General features: G+C 37.8%; 1 protein-coding gene across 1 annotated transcript in view; it reads left to right on the top strand.

Moving 5' to 3' along the window:
* Positions 1–17,609, top strand: part of ADAMTS3 (ADAM metallopeptidase with thrombospondin type 1 motif 3) — a 232,634-nt gene extending 215,025 nt beyond the window's left edge. The window contains exons 17-22 of the mRNA XM_045858021.1: positions 1,650–1,813; positions 3,819–3,984; positions 6,691–6,823; positions 10,465–10,672; positions 13,187–13,304; positions 16,492–17,609. Of these exons, the coding sequence (XP_045713977.1) occupies positions 1,650–1,813; positions 3,819–3,984; positions 6,691–6,823; positions 10,465–10,672; positions 13,187–13,304; positions 16,492–17,057 (1,355 nt within the window). The 3' untranslated portion in view covers positions 17,058–17,609. The remainder of the gene's footprint in view (positions 1–1,649; positions 1,814–3,818; positions 3,985–6,690; positions 6,824–10,464; positions 10,673–13,186; positions 13,305–16,491) is intronic.
* The last annotated feature ends 4,894 nt before the right edge of the window (positions 17,610–22,503 follow it).

Below are 22,503 nucleotides of genomic sequence, written 5' to 3'. Positions count from 1 at the left end.
ATTAGGGGATAAGAAAAAATAAATATATTAAAATGCACCAAATTATGGATAATATCAGAAAATTTGCCATACTTATTTTGACAAATTAGTTCTGATATTTTGGTTTATGCCATACTTATGCCTCTCCTTAATTTTATTGCACTTTAAGTTCTTTGACTAAACAGCAACCACATGTGAGTTATACTAGTCTAATGAAAATTTTCCTAGTATCTGTTATGTGTCCAGCTTCTGACTGGTACATGCAGATCCATTTGCATGACTGTTTATAATTTCCCAGAGAAGATTCTTTTCCTCCGTTATGAGGGGTTCATGTAGAAATGCACTTCAGAGTGTACATACAAGTGTAAATATGTGAAAAAGTGTAACTATGTGAAACATATAATTTTCACATAGTCCTTGACCTATTAAAGCATTAAGATTTCTGAAACTAAGGCGTCATCTGTCAACCCCATGAAAGTTTGTAGAAAATTGTTTTTTTAAATGTGTGACTTAAAAAATGGTATTTCATACAATATCTTTAGCATTTAAATTATATTCTCTACTAGATTCCATGACAGTCTAGCAGTAAGCTGGAATTTTAATTACTGGAGTTTTTTTTTTCCAGTAATTAAAATTCATTATTTTTCATCCTTAGCATTCAGATTATTATCCTTGGAAAAATTAGACTAGTTTAAAACCTCACTAAGAATAAATCTATTTAACTTAAATTACTCATGTTTTCTGTATATTTGCAGTAATGGTAATAGTATGAAATTTTATTTTCTACATTATATGCCGATAAATGCCTCCAAACTTTAAAATTTCATTTATTTTTATTCATTAAAGTGCTTTATTTTATAATGTATAGTAGATCTATAATACATTAATAATTCTAGCCATTAGCTCCAGCTGGTGGGGCTCAATGGATTGAGTGCGGGCCTGCGAACCAGAGGGTCTCTGGTTTAATTCCCAGTCACAGCACATGCCTGGGTTGCAGGCCAGGTACAGTGGGTGGGGGGGGAATGCAAGAGGCTACTGCACATTGATTTTTATCTCCCTCTCTTTCTCCCTCCCTTCCCTTCTCTCTAAAAATAAATAGGTAAAATCTTAAAACAAAAAAAGAATTCTAGCCATTAAACAGCTTTACTAGCCATATAAGTAGAGGATGTGGCCTTGGAATTTTATAGTCATAAGAACTAAAAATGAGTTGTTATGTTGAGTGCCTATAAATATTTTGACTAACTTGAAGGAGATAAACAATAAGTAAATAAGCTATTATGTTACATACTGCACTAACATACATGATTTACATTAATGATTATAGAAGTATTATTTATTTTCAAAATATTCCCGTGTTTCTGAAGAAATGTATAGGATTGATTGAGTTTAAAACTGTTAACCTCTTTGACAATATTTTCAAATGGGAACATTTCCTAATTTTTATCTTCAATGTAAATTTCTTATTATTGCTTTTGATTAGGTAGAAATACTTCTTGAGGATTTTAAATACCTATTGAAGGAAATGGGACTCATATCAGAAATAACACTCATTTTAATTTGATGCTAAGAAACAATCTTTGATTTATAGAAGGAGACAGATAATATAGATCATCAAATCTGGAATATGATAAAATAAAATGTCTGCTGGTTCCTCATTTTCCTTCCCTTAGCTATCAAGAACCAGGCTACAGGCCACTATATTTTAAATGGCAAAGGGGAAGAAGCCAAGTCACGGACCTTCATTGACCTTGGCGTGGAATGGGATTATAACATTGAAGATGACATTGAAACTCTTCACACCGATGGACCTCTACACGATCCTGTTATTGTTTTGGTATGTGGCATTCCAGGCTCACTATTTAGGTGGATAAGTTATAATTTTGTTATTAACTTACTTCAAAACACTTTTACCTTATACATTGAATATTTAGTTGGTTGGTTTTTTAAAATAATTCCATTTATCTAGAGCAAAAATTAATTGTCTAAATGTATGTGAGTTTGTTTTTGAACTATCATTCCGTTTCACAGGTTAGATGATTTCATAGAAAATATATAATAATCGAAATCTTAAGTATGAATGATTGGCAATCCTAAGCTCTCTCTCTCTCACTTTTATATAATTACACCGCATTCTTTTCCATTCCAGCTGCACAGCTGTCCTGTCTTAGAGCCCTCCATTTAACCTCCAGGGAAGATGGCCTCAAGACTCTGCCCACTGGCAGTGGTGTGGACACAGGGAACACTGGGCTGGAGTGATAAGGAGATTTGTAGCTAGAATAAAGGGTTGCGGACAAGCAGTGCTCTGTCAGCACGGTCTGCCTTTCCTGTCTCCAGGACTGGAGGAACCCCAGGCAGGGAGGCCCGAAGAGTGCGGGAGAGGCTGCCTGGAATGGAAAGCACTAGATCTCTTGCTAGTGTGTGAGGACCAGCACTTGATTTTTTAATGCTGTTTTAAAACGAAGGCTAAGGGGAAAAAAGAGAACAAAACCCAGAAAATCACATCCTTTGTTTTAGTGGTTTGGTATCATTTGATTTCTTAAACAAAAGCTGTTTCTAAAAGTTTATATTAAAATACCAATGAATTGCACATTTTTCCCTTGTATAATTGATATAATCCTATAAAAGCTACATGGAAGTCAATAAAAACTAATTTTTTTAGGAAAAGAATTATTTTCTGTACACAAAAGTTAAAAAGCAAATAAAATTGAATATTATTTGCAATGTTTTTTAAAATTAATATCTATTTCATCTTCAGAGGAAAAGACATAGACACCATTTTACAGAAAGAGGACATAATGTGAACATGCAGTGTACAGCAGACAAAATTCAACCAGCTAATAAACTTAGGAAAACTAAACCTTACTTTTTATCAAGTTAATAACAACTAGAACAACAGTCCTTTGCCCATTCAGTTAGTAAAGAAGAAAATTATATAATAGGTAGTGCTGAACTGGGGCACTTTCATATACTGTCTCAATTTGAAAGTAATAATTTTTCTAACCATTCCGAAAAGCCATTCATCCATCTGTCATATGAACTATAAAAAGTGTTTGTACCCTTTTGCCCCCTAAGGAAAATCAGAAATCATCATAAAGGTGGGGATAAATTCTAATCAATACAAATATTTATAAGTAAATAGTAAATAATAGTAAATAAGTAAATAAATAAATAGTAAATAGTTAAATAGTAAGTAAGTAAATAATGCACCCAGCCATTAGGATTAAACACTATGCTGGCATTTACAATTATGTTTCCAAGTAATATTTACTATTTTGGGGAACTGTGTATAACACATTTAGTGAAATACACAAGTCCAGAGAGAGTGTGGATGTGCATGAGTGTGTTCACACACACACACACACACAGCATGCAAGCATCTTGAGGGTGTATCCCAAAATAATAGAAGTAACTTCAGTTTTCTCTGGTTTAGTAGCATTATGGGTGATTTTTTGTGCTTTTTTATAATCTACATTTTCTAGGGGAAACTTTATAATTTCTATCATCATAACAAAACTTTTTAAAGAATAATTTTTAAATGCATTAAGGAGATATATAACAATGGAATTTACAGTGAATCTCATTATAAAGTTATTTGCTTTTATAATACAAACCCTTACTCCTCAATGTATATATTTTTATATTTTTATGGTCAAAGTTTTATATAATTGAATTTTTTCTTAAACAGAAGACACTTAGTTGAAACAAAAACATATTTTTAGAAATAACTTGAAAGTTTTCCAGTTTCAGTAAGAGCAATATTCAGAAATATTTTAAAATTTTCATTTATGATTTAAAACTCTCTCAGGTGATTTACATATACCTATTCATGTGTGTGTTAGATCATACCTCAGGAGAACGACACCCGCTCCAGCCTGACATATAAGTACATCATCCATGAGGACTCCGCACCTACAATCAACAACAACAATGTCATCCAGGAAGAATTAGACACTTTTGAGTGGGCTTTGAAGAGCTGGTCGCAGTGCTCCAAACCCTGTGGTGGAGGTAACACATTTCAACACATAGTTGAACACATTTATTACATTACAAAATAGTCGTATTAAACCATTCTTCCTGCTTTTCTGCCTTAAGGATTGACTGCAATTGAGGCCATAATCTAAAAATATCATATATAACTAAAGTGTAAATACAAAGCATTTTTACTGAAATTTCAGAATCTACAAAGGATAGGAATCCATTCATAAGAACGGTAGACCTTCTTAAATGCCTCTTGCTCTTTCCCTTGAGTTCCTTCCGTCTCCTATCATGTAGCTGTGCCCCTAGTCACTTTACTCTTCCCAAGCTCTCCCAAATTCAGGGTCCCCTGGCACTTGCCTTCTTTTCCACTTTCATTTTCCATACCTATGCATTTCTATTCTAATATCATAAATAACAAAGGAGTTGTTATTTGCACTATGTACCAGACACAGTTTTAAATGCTTTATATATTAATGCATGAATACTCACAATGCCTCTGCGAAGTTGCTGTTATTATCTCTATTGTATTAATGGAGAAAGGGAAGCACAGAGAAGGTAAGTAATTTGCCCAGGCCATAAGATACAAACCCAAGAGGTCTGGCTTCTAAGAACATGCTCTTACTACATTTTGCTGCCTCTCTGCCATCCCCAAGGTAAATCCATTAAGCTCTTCTCAAGGTTTCTCAGTCTCTCCCATCATCCATTCTTCTCATTCTCTACAACAGTGCTCCAGAGCTGAGTTGGCCAACAGCATTCTCCCCACAGGCAGGAGAAAGCCAAGCCCTCTCACAATAATAATGATACTGAATAATTGAAAACAAAAGATTGTTGATTGTATAATTTCAAAGTCAAGCATATATTTCTAAAGTGGTTTTTTTTGGGGGGATATAGACATAAAGTGTTGTAGTTAATTATGTAAAATGACACTTTATTCATTACAAGATGTTGATTTAATTTGGACCTTCCCTTCTGCCTGCACCCTCAATATTGCCTTGGTCACCAGATTTGTCATATACACCTTTTTAATATCTACCACACATATTCTTTTCTTACTAACTTCCTTCCCAATTTTGGAAGGGAAGGTTATTGCAGAAGTCTCTTAGTCAACTAACTTTTGATTTTCTTCTCTTCCTTTATTTCCAGGGTAATCTTTCTTGAATGAATGATAAGTAGATTAATGAATGACTGTAATTATATTATTTCCTTGATTTGAAATTCTTCAAATCCTTCAAATCCCAGTATGTTGCCCTGAGATACAATATAACTTACACAGTGTTCTTGCCAAGTGAATAACCTGAATCTAACCCTTAAGACACAGGTGGCAAACACAAGGCCTGTGGGCTCAGTCCAGCCCCCCACTGTGTTTTATCTGGCCCCTCACCCTGTTTCTACCCTGCGGCAGCACCAAGCTCTTGCTTAACTGTTAAGGAATAGTTACATTTATACAGTCCTAAAATTACATTCAGTCCTTTGAAGGCAACCATAAGGCTGACGTGGCCCCCAGTGAAAATGAGTTTGACACCTCTGCCTTAGGTGAATATTAAATAAACCCAAATTGTGGGAGATTTTTTAAAACAACTGTCCTGTACACCTCAAATATATTAAAGATAAAAAGAGTTTCAAACACTGTTCCTGATTAATCTGATAATTCCATGACAACTAAATATTCTTGATTGGAAAAGCATTACTATACAGAACATTATAGGGTCAATGGAAAATTTTTGAGTATGGTCAATATATATCTGCATTAAATATCCTGATTTTAAGAATAATAGTGCAGTTATGTAAGAAAATGTGCTTGTTATGAGTGATAAATGAAGTATTTAGAAGGATGTCAGCAAATTTACTCCTAAATGGTTCAGCAAAATTTCACATATGTATTACATATTAATTATGTATTAGAATTATAATACCATTATAATTAATATATTATATATATCTCAAATATGGTGACATGGTAACACAAGATTAATCTAGATGCAAGACATACAAATGCTTATTGTGTTTTCCTTACAATTTTCTTTAGGTTTGAAATTTTAAAAAATAAAATTAATTATTCATAAATATGAAAGTTGGCAGTTAAGGAGACCTTTCACAATCTCCTGTGACCTTCAGAATAAATTCAAAACACTTGTCTGGCACTCAAGGCTTTTATATCAGATCCTTTCCTATCTCTCGTCCCTTTCACCACATGAAGCTTCAGTTGTTCAGAGACCTGCAGTTTCCTATGTAATTTCCTTTGCTTGGAGTATTGTTTTGCTTTATTCCTTTATGCAGTACTATTTGAACCTTAAGATTCTGCTCAAGGAAGTCCTGATCTTATAAGAGTTCCCTCCCCTTCTCCAGCTCAGTTAGAGACTCTCCCCTCTGTGTTCCTTTGGTGCCACCTACAGTGAATTATGTGCATAGCTCTGTAAAAGCCTCGGTTGTGGGGTATTGACACAGTGGTTTTCAAACCTGTCCCTGACGCTAGATTCTGTAAATTCGGAGTCCAGTTTATTAGCAATTATACAGTTTCTATTTAATAATTTGTAAAATTTATTAAATGTAGGCTCTAAAGATAAGTTTTGTTTATATGATTTACTTCTGGACCTTCAGCATCTAGAACAGTAGCTGGCTTACTGTATGCACTCAGTAAATATTTGTTGAATGAATGAATGAATGGATGGATGACCAAATATATAACAGGATGAATAAGTGATTTAATCCAAAGAAGTTTATTTTCTTTCCCAGGTTTCCAGTACACTAAATACGGATGCCGTAGGAAAAGTGATAATAAAATGGTTCATCGCAGCTTCTGTGAAGTCAACAAAAAGCCAAAACCCATTAGAAGAATGTGCAACATTCAAGAGTGCACACACCCACTGTATGCACTTATTTTAACTCTTGTGCCCTGGGGACTAAGTAATGTGGGTTTCAATGTCTTTAGAGCTCTTTAATTTTAATTTTACTCAAAGCTAATATATGTACCTGATTTAAATAGTTAAAATCAACTCACAGGATTTATGTAAAGCTGTAGTTTCCTGACCTTTATCATATTCCTGCTCTTCAAAAACAACTCTTTCAGCTATTATGCTTTGTTTGATATCCAATACAACTGCTTCCATCTCTCCAAGTAAAATGTTTTTGCTTTTGTTGCTTGACTTTTTGGGGCAAGGAGGAGTGGGGGAGGTTTTAGACATTATGTATATTGAACTTCCACTGTGGCAAGTGAATGATTTAGTGCAATCCTTCTCCAAACACATGCCCACAGCCCACACTTCTCCCTCCCCAAGTACTTTCAGTATTGGTATAGCCTGTCTTTTACTGATATTAATGTTCAGAGTTTGTATTATTTCAACAACATGCATCTTTCTCACAAGTTGAGACACCTAACTTCCTCCTATTTTGTTTCTTTTTTGTAAAATTTTGTTTCTTCTAGAGTTCATGAATGTCTTGAATTTTACATATTTTTTACTGCTTTTCACTAGTTTGTCCCCAACCTCTCTTTCATGAGTAGCAATCTCCTCTGAATACTAAATTACTAAACACTCAAGTATCTTCTTAGAGACATCTCTCAGAGAGTTCTGTGTGTTCCAGCTTGGCCCTGGGCACCACACGGCTTTCATCACATGGTTTGTTTCACCAGCCTTCTAGCCAGTCCTATTGCCTGCACTCCTTGTTTTCTTATCTCTTGCTATAGTAATTAGTTCTGATGGATCATATCTTTCAATAGCTTCATTTAAAAAGTATATACAAATTAAAAACTTTTATATAAGAATTAAATTCTTCTACATCCAAGAAAAACATAAGTATAAGAGTATGTAAGAAGTCTTTCTTCTACTCTTGATCATTTGTACACACACTTAATTCCAAACTACAATGTATTTCCCTCTGAATTTTGAAACCCTTGTTCCATTGTTCTCCATACTCCAGTCTTGCTGTAAAAAAGTCATTTGACATTCTGCTAACCAGTGCTTTCTCTGTGACCTATTTTTGTCATCCTAAGTTTGTAGGATCTTCTTTTTGTTCCCAGTGTCCTGAAATTTCATAGTGACGAAATTTCACAGCCTTGGTGCTTATCTTTCCTCACCCATTATGTTATGTACTTACAGACTTTTTAAAACATGAAACCAATATTTTTCATCTTTGAGAGATTTTCTTGTATGTTTCTTTGAAAAAATATCTTCTATTGGTCTTTTTTCTCCAATGTTCTTTCTTTTGGGGCTATTTGTAGTGAGGCTTTCTAGAAAGATTTAATTTTATGTTCTCTCATTGTTTATTGTTCCACATACTGAATTTTTCATTTTTGCTTGTATGTTAATATTCAAGAGATCTTTAATATCCATGTTTCTTTGAAAAAAAAATCTTATATTGGTCTTTTTTCCCCAATGTTCTTTCTTTTGGGGCTATTTGTAGTGAGGCTTTCTAGAAAAATTTAATTTTATGTTCTCTCATTGTTTATTGTTCCACATGCTGAATTTTTCATTTTTGCTTATATGTTAATATTCAAGAGATCTTTAATATCCATGATTTCTGTTTAGTTCCTCAAATTTTCATTTTTCAAGGCATTTGTTTCTTATTTCACAAATGTAATAAATTATTTTATCTCTTTAAAAATATTCAAGATTTTTCCTCTTTCATGGATTATATCTTTTGATTTATTTTCTTCTGTTTCTTTTTCCCCACCTTCATTATCTGCATTAGAGAATTTCTGTGTTTGGGGGATTTTGGGCTATTCACACATATAAAGGAATGCAAGATTAAACAGGCTGGTGGGAAGCTTGTTTTTGATCAAGACTTTGCTGGTGGGCTTCACTGTAAGATGAACTGGCTGGGTTATTTCACTGAAAGAGCCTAAATTATTTGTATATTTAGGGCTTTTCTAATGAAATGATCATTAGATTCCATAGAACACAATCAGCTTCCTGCTAAGGGGGTATGAGCCTATGGTGTATGCAGCTAGCTCATCTTAGCATTCCATATGTGGGTTTTTACATCACCCCCACTTTCAGTATGGTTTTGTTCACTGTAGTCTCTTGACTATGTCTGTTTTCCACAAGGTAAGAGTCTGGTTCACCTTCTACAGAGGACAAACCTCAAGTCTCCTGCAGCTTCACAGGAAGGGTGATCACCCAGTGCGGTCAAGGATTAGGGGGCCTAACGGCCTCCAAGCAGACTTTCCATTGTTCCCGCAGTTTTCAGCCCTGCCATCCATCACCCATACTTTCACAGTTCATACTTCCCCCTGCCGCCATAGTTTCTGTAGATGTCTGAAATTCTGCGTCATCAGTTTATCAGCTCCTACTGCTAACTTAAACTTCATCTTCTTATGGCTTCTGAATTAGCAGCCACACACCCAACTATTTTCTAGGTTCCAATATTATCTTGTAATGGCTTTGTTTCCAAGTTTTTGGCTTTTGTGGTTTTCTATTTTTCTCTTTTACTGCCATTCTAGGAGTTTCGAGATGGAGTAACACAGCCATAATTGTCTGTGTGTCTCATGTAATCTGTCTTCAGATGAGAGTCACTACTGGGGTCTTCAAAGTTGAACACAATTGCTTTGTTGCCAGAATACATTTTACTCCCTGTCTGATGAGCTAGAGCAATCTTAAACTGTTAATACCAAAGACTGCTAAGGTTTTAGCATGGTTGTAGTTTGGTACCCCATATATATGTAAAGAAAAAACAATTGCAGAGGAAAAGTAACTTTATAAAGGCTAAATAGTATGCCTCAATGACTTTCTGACAGACTGATAAAGCAGATGCAATTATGGGGATACCCATTCAGGACCTGGTAACCACATGTAATGGAGAACTGTCTATAATACTGTACACTCAGCTGACTTGGGGAGCACTGGGGGCCTTGACATTGGCACTCATATTTGGCAATGTCCTGTGGGAAATCTTTCTGAACATATTGTTTTGGGAATATTTCTTCCAGGTGCATTCAAGCCCTGATTGCACACTTCTTTTACCTTTGTGTGAGACAGTCTTCACGGCAACAGTTGTAGAAATGAAACAGTTATCTCAGAAAATTAAAATATGAGTAAATTCACAATTTTGTGAAAAGGCAGCAGCAGCCAAATTTGTGTTAGCAAGAATGAGATGGGTTCCTTTTTTATTTTCCTTTCAGATCTTTAACACCATTAGGCAATATCACTGAGACTGCTTTGGTACTATTTTGAAAACTACCATCATGTCTGAACCTAACCAGGCATCCTTTAGATGAGTTTCAGAAACCATCTGTCGATCATTGTTTAGGAAAGGACTAGCTTTTGGAGTCACTGGGTGGCAGAAAAATACTGAGACATTAAAAATAGAAGTGTCAGGCCTATGATTGTTAGAAAGTTCTAAAGGTTTTTAATTGTTCAATACACCCATCTTTCTGAGAGGGCTCCCTGTACAGCTGTGTGCCCCACTGGTTGCACGTCACTCAGAGAGCAGAGCAGTCTAGGCTTGCAGTGCAAGAAGATGCATATGCCACATCCCAGTGACCATGTTCAATCTTAACCCCCATACCCACAGCTGGGCAGTGGAAGAGTGGGAGCATTGCACCAAAACCTGTGGGAGTTCCGGCTACCAGCTGCGCACTGTGCGCTGCCTCCAGCCCCTCCACGATGGCACCAACCGCTCTGTGCATAGCAAGTACTGCGTGGGTGACCGTCCTGAGAGCCGCCGGCCCTGTAACAGAGTGCCCTGCCCAGCCCAGTGGAAAACGGGGCCCTGGAGTGAGGTGGGTGTGCCAGTTCTGTGTGCACGGGGGTGTGTGTAAGCTTGTGAAGTATATTTGCATTTGACTTAAATATCAGGCATGCTTTGTATGAATTGAGAAAATAACATTTTGTAATCATTAAGCACCTGAAGGTGTTAGAAAAAATTGATATTTTAAAACAGTATTTGTATTTAAGATAATAAGTACATGGCCTTGGTAGAGGCAAACCACGTTTGGGTACTTTGAGGCCAAGAGGAGTCTAAAGGTGATACCAGGATCTAACACTGTTGTTGCCTTCGCCATTCCTACTCGGGGATTCCAAGCCCCTCACACTCAGTGCGGGGCCCTGCTCCATTTGGCACCTTGCTAGCTCTTCTATTTTTTTTTTATTTTGATATAGTTGACAAACATTGTATTAGTTTCAGGTGTGCAAGGTAATGATTCGACATTTGTATATGCCACAGGAAGTCCTGCACTGACTCTTCTTTTTTATTCCGACTCTTTGACCCAGTTTGAGTAAAATTCTAACTGTTCCAAAAAGACTTTGCCATTTAAAGCCACCTACTTTTGGCAGGTTGGCCCTTCACCCTCCTCCTCTCTAACCATTTCCCTCTCATCTACCAAGGCTCACCTCCACAGCCCAAAATACCACCTTCTGGGGTACCTTTCCCAACGTCCTTCCTATGCATTCCAAAGGCATATTGTTCATGGCAGAGTATTGTAACTCCTGTCCTTGAGTCTGTGCTTACCACTAACCCACTCATTTCTCGAGAACCATGTGCTTTGCTTCCTGGTACCCAGCCAGTGCCTGTGAAATGATGTTTGCTTGGTGACTGGCAGACTCAATGTTGGGGTGCCTGAGTTAACCCCATGTCTTTTCTATTTGTAAATACTCATAATGAGGATTCATCGGAGAAGAGCTAGAGAAGGAGAGGGCATCAAAAAGCAGCTAAGGAGGAGTAGGTGGAGAGCAGACCCAAAAAGGAAGGACAAGCAAGGGAAGGTCACCTGAACAGGCCATAATGATAATTCATGTTCCTTTCCCCTCAAAGTCCTGGAATGAGGGCCCCTCCTCTGTAGCTCCTATCTAGAACAACAGCGTAGACATTTCTGAGCATACTTTTAGAGCAGTTAGCTCCTTCATTAAAGAAATGAATTTATGAGAATAGAGTAATAGTGGAATAGAGTAAAAGAGGTTGAGTTAACCTAGGTAGCCTGTAAGTAAATCCTGCCACCTTAAGGAAGGTGAAAAAATGGCTATGTCAATACCATAATCAGCGCCCTAAAAACAGCACCACTATGCATATATTAACATTATAATACCAATGGCTTCTTTCATAGCAAATGCTTATTACATGCCTGGCATAATTTTTACATACCCTGTCTCCTTTGCCGTCACTTAATTCTACAACCATCCTATGAGGCAAACATATTATTCCAGCTTTCAGAAAGAAAGCAAAATGCCAGGTTGGTAAATGATGGAACCAGAGTATAAACCTAGGACTATCTGTCTCCAAATCCCAAGGTAAAAGTACCTCCATAGAGAAAGAACCCCAGAGCTGTGTGTACATGACACATGCTCACCTGCCTGCAGTGAGCACGGAACGCTGTGGATGGCTCGTCAAAACACAAGAAAGACATACACAGAGATAAGAAGTTTCTGTGGGGAAGTAAAAATGGAATGGCCACTCTCTCTCTAGTGGGGAGAGTGCCTCATCTCCCTTCCCAAGCAGATTTTTATTGAGAAAACAGACTTAGTTTGTGGATTCAGTCTGGCAGAAAAGATCAAAAGAAGTAGGTGACTTACAAAGGTGCAGACAGAACTCCTGCTGTGATTCTGGGCAGAGATTGGAGTTTTAACATATGAAAGGACTACAGGTTCCAAAGGTTTCCTGTCTGTGCCTTTAAATTCCAAGTTAATAACATCCTCCAGCAAACAGATCTCACAGGATCTTGCATATTCTATGCCCCAGGCCTTATTACCCCAGGGGTCTGCCGTTTCTGGTCTGGGCCGCCCCTGCAGGCCTGAGTTAACAGAGAAGACAAAGGCAGCCAGGAGACTTGGATTTCTCACAAGGACTCAGGCTTTGACAAAGCCAAGGGGGCAGGGGTTGATGTCCATCACCCCTTCATTTCCACAGCCCCGTGAGTCTCTTCCCTTAGAGCATTCCCACATGATTGCGTCTGTCTTAGATTCATTCTCTTTCTTAGAGAATTGTTACCCGTCTTTGACTGCCGATCATGCAGGGGAGCCAGGCATTAGAACAGGCAGTGTTCATCCCAGGGAAATAAGTTTTGTCTTCTTAGTGGCTTCTGGTCCGGAGGTCTTTCACTCAGCCTAAATCACAGGGAATTACAGCTTCCTGAGACCAGGCAGGGCGGTCCCCAACATGTACACGTGTGCATGTGTGTGTGTGTGTGTGTGTGTACACATGTGTGTGTGCATGTGCATACATATGCGTGTGAGCATGGGGGAAGGAGGAAAGGAGGTCCTGGTACAATAAACGTCTGTAATCACAGCCTTTGTCTCCACAGTGCTCCGTAACCTGCGGCGATGGGACCGAGGTAAGGCAGGTCCTCTGCAGGGCTGGAGACCACTGCGACGGGGAGAAGCCCCAGGCCGTCAGAGCTTGTCAGCTGCCTCCCTGTAATGGTAGGTGTAACACTCACTGGTTTCACTGCTCCAACAATGGTTTGTTATCATCAAAAAGCAGAATTTCCTTTCAGGACAAGCTCTGGAATTTTGTATTTGCTTATCAAAAAATAACCAAAGGAAAACAGTTTTTAAAAATTAGCCTAATACAATTCTTAAGAATGGCGTTGCAGGCCAGCCTGAGTTATGCTACCTCCGCAGCCCCCCCACAGCGCGAGCCAGGGGTGAGAGCTGTGGCACGTGCATGCAGCATCTGTCAGTCTGTGTTTCTGAAAAGGCTGCTGTTTCTCTCTCTCCTCACTCTTCTTCTCTTTCTTTATAACCTCCCATCATTGTAAAACCATAATATTGCAGATGGTTTTGAAATGTTTTTACTAAAATTATTCCATGTAGACATGTAGATGATAAATGCTACTCAACAGGCTGTTGCCAATATCTGCCCACCTATTACATGTACTCCCCAGGGTGATTTCAGAATAGACACCTTGCATACATGCAAAAATTTGCCTAACCTACTCTCTTTCTGTAGTATGATTTAATTTAAAAATAGACATTGATTTGCTACTGTAAAATAAATAAAAAATATATATAGGATGGTTTCAGTTTCTGTTACACTATCTCCTTCCTCCTTTTCTGTGTCTGTCCTCCCTGCCTGTTCTGCCTCTTCCCCTTCTTCCTCGACATACCTCCTTCTCTTCCTTTCTCACCCCCTCGTACTTCCTCCCTGCTTCCCTCTTCCCAGTCTCATACACCCTCTCCCTCTGTCCTCGCCTTACCCTTCCCCCACCACAAGCTTCCTCTGAAATGCAGTTGTACTAAATCCGTGCCTAATGGCAACCATGGACACTGCTGCACCATACTAGTGAGACTTGGGGACAAGGAGACTAAAGAAGTCTCCTTGTCGTTGGCCTACAGCATCACAATTAAGGCATTGATGGAATACTGCTATGTGCTAAACAGTGTTTTCTTTTTTTCAAGAAAGTTTCCAAAGCACTATTTTATCCAATGGGTAATTTTTCTTGAGGAAATTTCAGGCTTCAAGCCTTTTGAACCTTACAAATTTTCATTTGCAATGGGTAGTGGCATGAACAGGAATGACCATGAGAGGGAGACAAAGGACCTTACAGGTCCAGCACAAATAACGCCTCTTTTTATTACACAATCTTTTATCACAAAACCATAAGCATGTACTTCTGTAGCATAATAATATCATACTCAAGCATACCACATGACATTTTAGGTGAAATGCTCAAGTTAAAACTGGAAACTATCACACCCAATTATTACCCTACCAACCACACTCAAGCAAGCGTTACTCCTGCAGGATCCTGTACATTCAATCATTTTTCTCTGGAAAGTATATTTGAAATCTTAATACACAAGTCAAATCCAAGAGAACAAACTTTACTCTGAAGCTGTAAAGCTTAGTTGCCCTAATATTTTATTCTTATGTAAGCATTACTACCAGGAGGCTAAATACTTTGGTGAGGAGGTTTAACTGATCTTAATAGCTGATAGAGCTATCTATTCTACAAATATACCTAATTATCAGCAAGAATTTGTTTGGTTTTCTTCCTTTAGCCAAAAGAAAATATTTTTATTGGAAAACAGAGGTGCTGGTGAGAGGACATAATTGTGTTAGTGATCCCAGTTTCCTTTAGCTGCTCTCTTGTTCTGAAACAGTTCTGAGAGCTCTGAAAGGCCACGTATTTCTACCATATATCAGTCAAGCAAGTAATACTTCCCAGCAGAGTTTCCAGCTGCAATTAGAATCAAACGGCCTTTTGAGACACTGTGTAAAACACTTTTCCTGAACTTCCTATAATGATCTGGACATGGAGTGAGAAAGTTAAAAGGCTTGCTTAATTCTAGTGATTCTGCCCTATGAGCTCTTTTCTAGGCGCATGTGGATTGTACTATTTATTGGCACCATTAAGGCCTTCCCATCTCTGTCGAGGCAAATTACCAAAAAAAGTATTCTTTTGCTTTTATTTTTTTCAGAATATCTCTCCCTTTTCCCTCTCCTATATAGAAGCATATTCTGACCTAATTATACCCAGGCTGGGAACCTGTCCCTGCAGTACCAAGCTGCTCACACTCTGAGAGGGGAGCCCCTTGTGCAGGCTTCTTCAACTCTAAGAGATTAGAGCACTTAGAGCTGGGCCACATAATTTAGAAGGTTTAAAAGACTTGGAACCGGAAAAGGGTGTTGGAAGTAAAGAGTCAGAGGGAAAAGAGAGTACCGGGTCAGATAAGGTCCATTATCCTAGGGCGAGAGCCTTAAACTCATAGGAGGAAGAAAATAGTTTCCTTCTTTTGAGCTACAGGCATAGAAAAAGTCATTTAGGTATGATGACGAATTGATGTTTGGGGAGAAACTCATTAAGGTGATGCTCAGACATTCACACCATGATTAGAAGATTATCTTAGCTAGTACAAATTACTCAAACACATCATACTATACAATAGATCTGTGCATGCCAGGCAAATGTAAGTCATTCCACAATCTGAGACATGGGCATGGTTTTGTCACTAATAGATATTAGAATTTCTAATACATAATAAGCAAGAGTGGTATTTTTAAACCTTCTATGGGTCTTGCCAACTCACCCTTCTTTTAATTTTTTCAAGCTTGAGAAAAAGACTTTAATTTCTATGGCAAGTTACATAGCAGGTTCCTTACCTAGCAATATAGTTTTACCCAATACATCTAATCAAGATGTCATCTTGACTTTTTCTTTGGTAATACATTTTTAAGATTTAATTTGTTCCAGTAGGTCTTTAGTGTATATCTCGATTTTAAATTTAATATAGAGGCTACTCTATTAGAAATAGAGAAGTACCATGAAATAAAATAAACTAGATACCTCTTTAGATCCTAAAAATATTTGTTAATCCTATTTTCTCATTAGAAGATCAGATGAATGTTCCTCATAGGTACAAAAAGTACCCTCGACTAAAGACTCCTGATGGAGATATTAAAATGGTGGTCAAACCAAGTGCTTTACACATAAAGAATGACTTATTTCAATGAATTCATCCTAATGCTGATATTTATAGATTCAAAGGCTTATATGGACAACTCCCATCAATGCCTGATTTTACTTAAATCTGTTTACAGTCATAAGCAATTTTAATTTCTCTCCTCCTATTTTATATTTAGATGCATTTCTTTTAATTTTTGCAGATGAGCCATGTTTGGGAGATAAATCCATATTCTGCCAAATGGAGGTGCTGGCACGATACTGCTCCATACCAGGTTACAACAAGCTATGTTGTGAGTCCTGTAGTAAGCGCAGTAGCACCCTGCCACCACCATTCCTTCCTGAAGCTGCTGAAACTCAGGATGATGTTATCTTTAACCCTGGTGACCTCGACCTCACTGGATCTCTAGTGATGCCTACATCTTTGGTTCCTTACCATTCAGAGACTCCTGCTGTGAGGAAGAAATCTTTGAGTAGGATCTCTTCAGTGGGAGGTCCAAATGCACATGCTGCTTTCAGGCCAAACAGTAAACCTGATGGTGCTAACTCACCCCAGCGGAGTGCTCCGCACACAGGGAGTGGGGCTGTGGGACAGCTCTCCCCTGCCACCAGGAGTGGCCCCCTCACTTCATCTTCACCAGTGGCTGCTGCCCCCTCCCTTGCAGTCCGTGATTCAATAGGTGCTTCTTCTCAGGCAAGAACCTCAAAGAAAGATGAAAAGATGATTGACAAGAGACATCCAATACGCTCATCCCCCTTGGAAAGATGAGAAGGTGAACCTAAAAGGCTAGAAATCAGAGGAGAGCCTGGCCAAGCTCCCTCTCCCCAGTGGTGCATATCGCTTAAAGTGAAAATCTCCATTGAGCGTCAACTCATTTTACCTGTTAAGGGAAGAACAGAAAGTGCTGGTTCACTTTCTAGTTTCTTTCCTCCTTTTTTTTTGTTCTGCATTGACTAATTTACCAGAATTCATTGGAAGAAAGCACCAAAGAGTATTGACAGAAGGAAAAGTAAGTTGCTAAATACATTGGTCACTCTCTAAAGCAGAAAAGGGACTGGAACCAATTGTGCATTTCGGCTGATTTTTTGTTTAAAAAAAGCTGTAGTAAAAGTAAAAAGAGGTGCCAATGGTTTACACCTTAACAAAATATTTTGGGAATGGAGCAAAGAATTCGTAGACTTGTATTCCTATTTATCTATATTAGAAATATTATATGAGCAAATTTGCAGCTGTTGTGTAAATACTGTATATTGCAGAAATCAGTATTATTTTAAGAGATGTGTTCTCAAATGATTGTTTACTATATTACATTTCTGGATGTTCTAGGTGCTTGTCATTGAGTATTGCCTTATTTGACATTTATGGGTTGATTTTCAAAGCAAAATATTACAAAGAGGAAGGATTGCAGCTATTGACAATACAAAGGGTTTTATTTAATCAACAGTATGATACCTAAATTACAGAAAAAGAAAAAAACAGATAAGCTGCAGATATACAGATTTCAGCTTACCTATTACCTTCCATCCTTTAATAAAAAGGAATGGGACTATGGTCACAGGGGCCAGAGTCCAGTAAATGAACCCATTCAAAACAAACTGAAACCCTCTTACCAGGACCGCAATAGGCACCAATGAAGTGTCCTATGTTCTTGCGTTTTTTGTTTTCCCGTAGTTGACATACCCAAGAAAAAGCATACTCAATGTACTGTAATAATAACAAAGGAATATGTATTGAGATCATTTGTATGTTGGTAGCTGAGAAAAGTATCATTGAACTAGAACTGTTGCTCAAGTACAGTAAGGCTTTGGAAGCAGGTTCAAAAAAGCATTTGTCAATGGTTGCAATATTTATTGTCTGCATGGTTCACACACCCAAATGTTCACAACCACAATGCATCTGACTGCAATAATGTGCTAGTAATTTATGTCAGTGGTCACCTTACTCACAGTGAAGCCAGAAATGCTCTCTCCAGGGAGTAGATGTAAAGTACTTGTATATAGAATTCAGAACTGAAGATATTTATTAAAAGTTGAATTTTTCTTGATAGTATTTTTATGTACTAAATATTTACGCTAATATCAATGACATATTTTGTTAAACTAGAGAGACATAATTAGAGATGCATGCTCTGTTCTGTGCCTGGAGGAGAAATTTAAGCAAACTATAACAGCCAAATCAAAGAGCTTAAACTGAACAAATTTGATGTTATGCAAACCATTTGCATTTTTGAAGTAGTTGAAACAAAGTTGATTTGTTCCTCTTCAATGAAACACAAAATAGTATGAACTCCCCTAGCTTTTTATGAAATAGTGAACTAGAAATATTTGTTTTAAAGTATGTGAAAAACATACATACTTCATGAATTATATTCAAAGAAAAAAAGATGTATGTCAGCATAATGTTTTTGAGGTCAGTTCCTGAACTATGAAGATATGTTAACCTTTCAAAGCACAGAATGTGCAAGCACTTTTGCATTTTAACCATGGTAAACAGCTTCACCTATGGACTCTATACCTCTAAGGAATCGCTGCTACTTTGTGCAAGAGTTTTGAAAGTCAAATAAATTAGGTGAATTCCAGATCATAAAATAATCCCTGAGCCTCAAGTAGAAGTCATTTCCCTTCCCAAGTTCCCCTGAATGAATTCTCTCTAGTTTGCTTGCATGTATATACATCTGGTCCACAAGAGAATATAGAGAAAGATGGTCACACACATACACCTCCCATAAAGATGTACACATTCGTATACTTCTGAACTTCAAGCTTCATTTTCTACTAAGCTGAAAATTCTTTTTTTTATCAAAGTGTACACTACTGATGCTGTTTGTTGTATTGGGAGCACGTAGCAATAAAAATGTTAATAAAATACAGATCTGACTCCATCTAGCTTTTATCACTAGATTCATCACTGAGTAATGAAAAAGTGTTCTTTCCTCCTACAAAGTGAAATATCAAGTCCATTTGCTAGTATTAGGCCTTTCTCTAAAGGTTCAGTTAAAGTGACATTGTCTCCTAGTTTCACATCAGGGTGTATCATAATAGTTTCAAAGGAAAATAAGATGTTATAGGATGTGGTTGAAGTTGATTTCACAGAACTATGAAGAGTCAGAGAGAAAATGGTGACAATGCTAGTATGTATAAGAAAGAAAAGCCAGGGTAGTCCTTTAAAATGGGTAATCCCAGACTGATTTTTTTTTTAAAAAGCTGCCCACCAGCTTTGAACCCTGATTGCCCGAGGATCAGTGGGAACAATGTGGGGAGGAATGGGACATTACATTAGAGGGCCTTGCATTATGTAACAAGGAGACACTATCTACAACTTCAGATCTTAATGATCTTAGGTGACCTGGCTAGATTTCCATTTCCTAATCCGTAAAGTAGGAGACAGAATCGGGAAACACCATTGTGTGATGGCTATGAGAAATGGTATATGTAAATCTGTTAGCACACAGTAACTCACAATAGTATCATCATGCTTATATCATCCCAGCTTCCTCCTCGTCATCTTCATTATGTGACCAAACCACAGCTTTCCTCTGGGGTCCCCAGGTAGTTTGAATCATGGTCATTGTGGCTCATTGATGGCGGTAAAAAATTTTAGCTGTAAAAATGATCTCTAGTCATTGACTTTGAAAATTTGTAGCTGATTATGTTTACTCTCCTTTTGCATACATTAAATAGTCTAAGAAATGACTATTATATATTTCTATAAAGGTAGTCAAATGTACAATCCCCCAAAGTATTAGAAAAATATTTCTCAGATATTTACATAAATGCATTTTGCAGAAATATCAAGTCATTCCTCTACACACATTTTATACTTTCTTCATGAAGAGGCTGCTTAAACATAAGATTAAAAAATCAATTGAAAAATGATGAAAGCAGATAAGCTATAACAGACATCACTTGTTTAAAAAAGTACTAAATAGTGGGCTGGAATGGGAGTAAAAGGGAGAAAACGACTTGAACAATGATTAAAATAAAAAAAATAGAAAAAAGTACTAAAAAAACTGAAAAAGTAAACAGTTAAAGTAAAACTGCCTAAAATGCATAGGCACTATAGCACACCAACTAATATTAGAAAACAGTTGTTTGGGACATAGACACTTCTGAATAAATCACTTAGAACTAGAGACACAATTTTAAAAATAAAATACTGCTCAACCACCAAAACATAATATAGTGAAATGAATTTGTTATCAAAAACACAAATTCTAAAACAAAACAAGATGCTATGAATTTCTGCAAATCATCACAAAGATTACCTAGGAATCAGAATTACCCCATATTTGTCCCCCATTCTGATGTATGGCAGGTGCATAAAAAGTCACTTATCTACACCTGGCCCAGATGGAGGCATAGGTAGACACTGTGCCTCCCACACAACCAAAAGAAGGACAAAAATTTGAAAACAGAAAACAACCAGAACTAACAGAAAATCAAACTGTATGGAAGTCTGACAACCAAGGAGTTAAAGAAGAAACATTCATCCAGACAGGTAGGAGGGGCGGAGGCAGGCAGTCAGGTGGAGAGGATTCATGGCAAGGTGGCGCCTGGCAGATCAGGTGAGGAGATGGCTGGCCAAGCTAGCAGTCCCACATTATGCACAACCCAGGGCTCCAGCGTGGTGAAAAACAGCCTCAAAATCTCTGACTGAAAAAACCTGTGGGGGTTGAGGCAGCAGGAGAAACTGAGATCCACAAACCACGCAACCCAGGGCTTGGGCGCAAGGAAATAAAGCCTCTGACCTCTGATTGAAAACATCTGTGGGTGTTGGGGCAGCAGTGAGAGAGACTCCCAGCCTCACGAGAGAGTTCGTTGGAGAGACCCACAGGGTTCTAGAATGTACACAAACCCACCGACATGGGAATCAGCACCAGGAGGGCCCAGTTTGCTTGTGGGAAGTGGGGGAAGGGACTGAAATCTGGCAGAGAGTGGAGCAAATGCCATTGTTCCTTCTCAGACCCCTTCCCAACATCCTGCGTCACAACTCAGCACCTGGGTTGCCCTGCCCTGGTGAACACCTAAGGCTCTGCCCCTCATATGTAACAGGCGAGACAAGACAAAAGAAAAAATAACCCAAATGAAAGGCCAGATCAAAGCTCCAGAAAAAATACAACTAAGCAATGAAGAGATACCCTACCTATCAGATGCAAGTTCAAAACACATGGAAATCAGTATGCTCACAGAAATGGTTGTGTATAGTTATAAACTATAGAAAAAAGTGAAGGCTATGCAAAGTGAAATAAAGGAAAATGTACAGGGAACCAACAGTGACGGGAAGGAAACCAGGACTCAAATCTACAGTTTGGAGCAGAAGGAAGAAATAAACATTCAACCACAATGAACGAAGAAACAAGAATTCAAAAAAAAAAAGAAAGAAAAAAATGAGGAGAGGCTTTGGAACCTGTGGGACAACTTTAAACATTCCAACATCTGAATCAGAGGTGTGGCAAAAGGAGAAGAGGAAGAGCAAGAAATTAAAAACTTACTTGAAAAAATAATGAAGGAGAACTCCCCCAATCTGGCAAAGGAAATAGACTTTCAGGAAGTCCAGGAAGCTCAGAGAGTCCCAAAGAAGTTGTACCCAAGGAAGCACACACTAAGGCACATCATAATTGCATTACCCAAGATTAAAATGAAGGAGAGAATCCTAGAAGCAGCAAGAGATAAGGAGACAGTTACCTACAGAGGAGTTTCCATAAGACTATCAGCTGATTTCTCAAAAGAAACCTTTCAGGCAAGAAGGGGCTGAAAAGAAGTATTCTAAGTCATAAAAGTCAAGAACCTACATCCCAGATTTCTCTATCCAGCAAAGCTATCATTCAGAATGGAAGGGCAGATAAAGTGCTTTCCAGATAAGGTCAGGTAAAGGAGTTCATCATCACCAAGCACTTATTATATGAAATGTTAAAGGGATTTATCTAAGAAAAAGAAGATGATCAAAAATATAAACAGTAAAATGACAAAAAACTCACAGCTATTAAAAACTGAACCTAAAATACAAAAACAAAAACAAACTAAGCAAACACCTAGAACATGAACAGAACCACAGAAATGGAGATCACATGGAGGGTTATCAGTGGGGAGGCGGGGAAATGGGGGAAAAGGTACAGGGAATAAGTAGCATAAATGGTAGGTACAAAATAGACAGGGGGAGGTTAAGAAGAGATAAGAAAGAGTATAAGAAACCAAAGAACTTATATGTATCACCT

This window comes from Phyllostomus hastatus, unplaced genomic scaffold (assembly GCF_019186645.2).
Source record: "Phyllostomus hastatus isolate PE091 unplaced genomic scaffold, TTU_PhHast_1.1 phas_scaffold_1674, whole genome shotgun sequence".
Taxonomy (NCBI): domain Eukaryota; kingdom Metazoa; phylum Chordata; class Mammalia; order Chiroptera; family Phyllostomidae; genus Phyllostomus; species Phyllostomus hastatus.
The sequence above is the reverse complement of the archived record's forward strand: the minus strand, read 5'-3'. Positions and strand labels throughout refer to the sequence as shown.